Below are 4,009 nucleotides of genomic sequence, written 5' to 3' on the forward strand. Positions count from 1 at the left end.
TAGAGGAGGTTATGGAGTGTGACATGCCCATCAGGCAGGGATGACAGGAGGAGGCAGGACACTTCCCAAGCCTGGGGCAGAACCTCCTCTTCTTATTTCTTCCAAATTGTTCAGGAGCACCTTATAAGACCTGGCCGGAGGTGGGAGAATATGAAATAGTGGGCTTGGTATTTTTTTTTGTTGTTGTTGTTGTTTTGGAAATTTGTTAGCCTAAAAGCTTATGGATTCAGGGGAATCCAGGATCTATTCTGGACAAATAGAGGGGCATCTTTTACCTGAGAGGCTCTGGCTGATCCTACGTGACATTCGGAGCCAGTGTTAGGCTCAGACTCAACACTAGCCTCTTACACTGAGCAACTCAAGGTGGCTCAGGAAGGAGAGTTCAGGCTCTGGGAATAGACAGGTTTGGGTTCCAGCGATACTCCATCACCTAACCATTGAGATAGTCAGGCCACTGGGTCTCAGTCTCCTCTTATGTAAAAATGAGGCTAACATAACCCTGCTCACAAGATAACTGCAAAGATTAAACACGGACAAAAAGGCTAAGAGAGCTCACGGTACAAATTAAGTGCTCAAGAGCTATCATCCCACCTTTCTCTCTAACATCTACTGCTCTGGGGAAAGGAAAGGTGGCAGGATTCCAGGGTGGTGCTCTGCCCAGATAGAAAAGCCAACACACGGTAGTGATAAAGATCATGTCTGTGAAAGCAGGTTTCCTGCATACGAATTCTGGTTTCTCCACTTACCTACTTTGGAGGAGAGTAACTCCCTAAATCTTTCCGGGCTCCAGTTACATCCATCTGTGAATGTACCCACCTAGTCGATTGTTTGACACCTAACAAGCATGGAGCTAGGTGTTAGATGCTCCTATTATTGTGATCACACAGGGTTCATTGGGCTGTGGTTCCCCCTACTCCGGGTTCTTGGGAATCTAAGCCTGGAAGTGAGACCCAGGAAGGGAAGGAGGAGGAGGTCCTGGAACAGATATGTCTGAGGAGAGACCGTCTAGACCTGGAGTCTGGGATCATCAAGCGCATAACCAGTTTCTCAAGTGTACTTGGAATAACTTGATGATCCATGGCACAAGACATTTCTTGGGGGCTAGTTGCTATTCTGATCCAGAGAACACTGGACTACATTCTTGTGCCCGAAACCTAGAGCAGCATAAACCACCAAGAAAGCCCCCTGAACAAATACCCAGATCCAGGTAGCAAAGCACAATGTACCCAACATTGCGGATCTAGCTGTGTCTTGGACAAGTCTTTGAAGACTCCAGTGGCCTAGAAACAGCTCCATTAGGGACAGATTGCATGGGCATCACTCATAACTTCTAGGAAAAGAAGGTAGACTTGTTTCATGAAGAAGGCAGCAGGAATCATTTTATCTGTTTGGGAAAATTCAAAGTCAAGCCGAGACATGCCCTGCCTGTGACTGAGGAGCCAGGCGTACTGGGGAGGAATCTCGCCAATGCAGCATCAGCCCTGGTCCTCGTGATGTCCGGTGTTTCATTAGATGCCATTAAATTGCCTCATTGCTGCCCTATAAAAAGTCTCCCGACTGCCGGTTCCTCAGATCCTTGCCTCCTTGCAGTCTTGGTTCTTCCAGGAAAGAAGGTAAGTCTCTCGGCCTGGGATAGGGACTTGCCAAGAAACAGAGCCGGGTGAGGTTGGGCTGGAGAGACACAGGATGAAGGACGAGCCAGGACTGGACCCTGGACAGCCATGAAGACAGACCACGGTTCAGCCGGCGGGAAGCCTGGAGCCGGGGACGCGAGAGTCCAGGGACAGGTGTAGCAAGTGGTTCTGTGTGGGAAGGGAATGCAGAGACCTGTGCTCCCCACACCCCGTCTCGGAGTGCGCTTGTGGGGTGTTCTCTTAGGTCCACTTATTAGGGAAGTAAAATGAGGTCCAGCTGATCAGGGAGAAAACGGCAGACACGTAGCCAACCTTGTCCTTGTTCTTGGCTCCTGTCAGGCTCAGCTGGAGCCTGGAGTTAGCTCAGGGTCTGTTGACGTCGGTTTTCCTTCTGGAGACAGTTGGCAGCTGCCAGGGGTAAAGCATTTGGGTGCCCAAGCATTTGGGTCCTTTATCAAGGACCTCTGGAAGGTCCTGGACTGCCCGTCACTCTGTCTCAAGGGGAAGCTGCATATTTCTCTGGAAGACTTCCAAGGTTCACAGTTTTGATGAGACCCCTCTTTTCAGATTTCACAAAGCCACAGCAAGATGTGTGACCAGCAGAAGCAGGCCCAGTTTGCTCCATCTTGTGTGAAAGGTTCAGGATTGGGGTCTGCCCAAGGGTCCAGTGGTGTTGCTGTTCAGGGCCAGGGTCCAGGCCAGACCCAAACTGTCTGTGTGACAGGCCCTGCTCCTTCGCAGCCTCAGACCTTTGTGACATACTTGGCTCCAATCCCAGCTCAAACCTATGTGAGGGTCCCAGCTCCCTGCCAGACATACGTGAAGTGTCCAGTTCCCTGCCAGACGAAAACCTACGTGAAGTGCCCGACCCCCTGCCAGACGTATGTGAAGTGCCCAGCTCCCTGCCAGACCACCTGTGTGAAGTGCCCGGCTCCCTGCCAGACGTATGTGAAGTGCCCGGCTCCCTGCCAGACGACCTACGTGAAATGTCCAGCTCCCTGCCAAACCCAGACGTATTACGTCCAGTCTTCTCCTTCCCAGACCTACTACGCTCAGGCCTCTGGGGGTGGCTCATCCTCGCAGGGCTGTGCCCCTGACCCATGCTCTGCTCCCTGTTCCACCAGCTACTGCTGTCTGGCTCCCCGGACCTTTGGGGTCAGTCCCCTGAGACGCTGGGTCCAGCGTCCTCAGGGCTGCAACACAGGATCATCAGGCTGCTGTGAGGATTCTGGTTGCTGCAGTTCTGGGTGCTGCGGCTCCGGGTGCTGCGGCTCCGGGGGCTGCGGCTCTGGGGGCTGCTGCTGTTTGGGAATCATCCCCATGAGGTCCCGGGGTCCTGCGTGTTGTGACCGTGACGATGACTGCTGCTGTTAAATATAAAAAGATGGGCCTGCTCCAGAGCGCACAGCCCCGCTCTGCCTTCTGAGACCCTCACCAGCTCTGTCCCCTCCCCGGCCCACCTCAGTGATGCAGAACCTCCTCACTCCACCTCTGTCCTTTGCTTCTTTATCACGGCAGCCTGCCAAGGTTAGCGCAAACCCCAAACTTTGGCAAGAATAAAACCATGAATGCAATGCCCGGTGGCTTCCTGTCTGTCTCTTTCATTCACATTCGTGCTTTTCTGTCCGAAAAGCTCTCTCTCTTCTCACTCTTGTTTTTCAATTAGAAGAATGATCTGCATCAACATGAGCAAGCAGACCAACCTGGTCAACCCCCAGCCTGGGCCCTCCTGCCTTCTAGAGGGCTGGGGATAGCTCCTCCATGCAAGTTAGCAGGATCTGAGGCTGAAGATCTGCCCTCTGATTAGTCTTAGGAGAAGGTCCGGACAGGAACAGGCTCTCATGGCCGCACGACTAACATATGTAACCTCTTGGGTTTTTCTTTCTGGATGTTGAAGGGATGGGGAAACCCAGTCTTCTCTGAACCATTGCCAGATGACGGTCCCACTGCTGTGGCTGTAGCTTGAACCCACAGGGGACTTCAGTAGATTGCATTTTCTTATCTCATAGGCCACAGGGTCCAGGCCTAACAAAGAGTCTACAGCTCTCCTGAAGTGGGTAGACACTGCCCAGGTTGGCTCTGGCCGTCAGTGAGAGGGCTCCACGGGGAAGCTGAACGTGTGGGAAGAGCTCCCATCATTATGGGAACGTGTGGGAAGAGTTGCCCATCATTATTAGCACTTCTTTCTCCTTTGCACGGCCATCTGTGGAGGGTTCTGTTGGGTGGACTTTTATAACAAGAGACTCCAAAACGCACACATTAAAAATTGGGCAGTGGGATCACAACTATTTGAAACAATGCCACAGACCTGATGCCCAGGAAAACACACGTTTGGTGAATGCATAAAAGAATGAGCGAGAGCCGGGGAGAGTGTG

The 4,009-nt window shown here is 52.2% G+C and overlaps 1 protein-coding gene across 1 annotated transcript; it reads left to right on the plus strand.

The window, feature by feature from the left end:
• Positions 1 to 2,222: 2,222 nt before the first annotated feature.
• On the plus strand, positions 2,223 to 3,008 carry Kplce (KPRP N-terminal and LCE C-terminal like protein). Its single transcript, XM_076863633.1, has one exon. The coding sequence runs from the start codon at positions 2,223 to 2,225 to the stop codon at positions 3,006 to 3,008; it is 786 nt and encodes a 261-aa protein (XP_076719748.1).
• The last annotated feature ends 1,001 nt before the right edge of the window (positions 3,009 to 4,009 follow it).

Source organism: Callospermophilus lateralis, chromosome 7, assembly GCF_048772815.1.
Source record: "Callospermophilus lateralis isolate mCalLat2 chromosome 7, mCalLat2.hap1, whole genome shotgun sequence".
Taxonomy (NCBI): Eukaryota; Metazoa; Chordata; class Mammalia; order Rodentia; family Sciuridae; genus Callospermophilus; species Callospermophilus lateralis.

What these genes read in the sequence shown, in the direction of transcription:
- Kplce (XM_076863633.1), top strand. Translation starts at nt 2,223, where the DNA reads ATGTGTGACCAGCAGAAGCAGGCCCAGTTTGCTCCATCTTGTGTGAAA.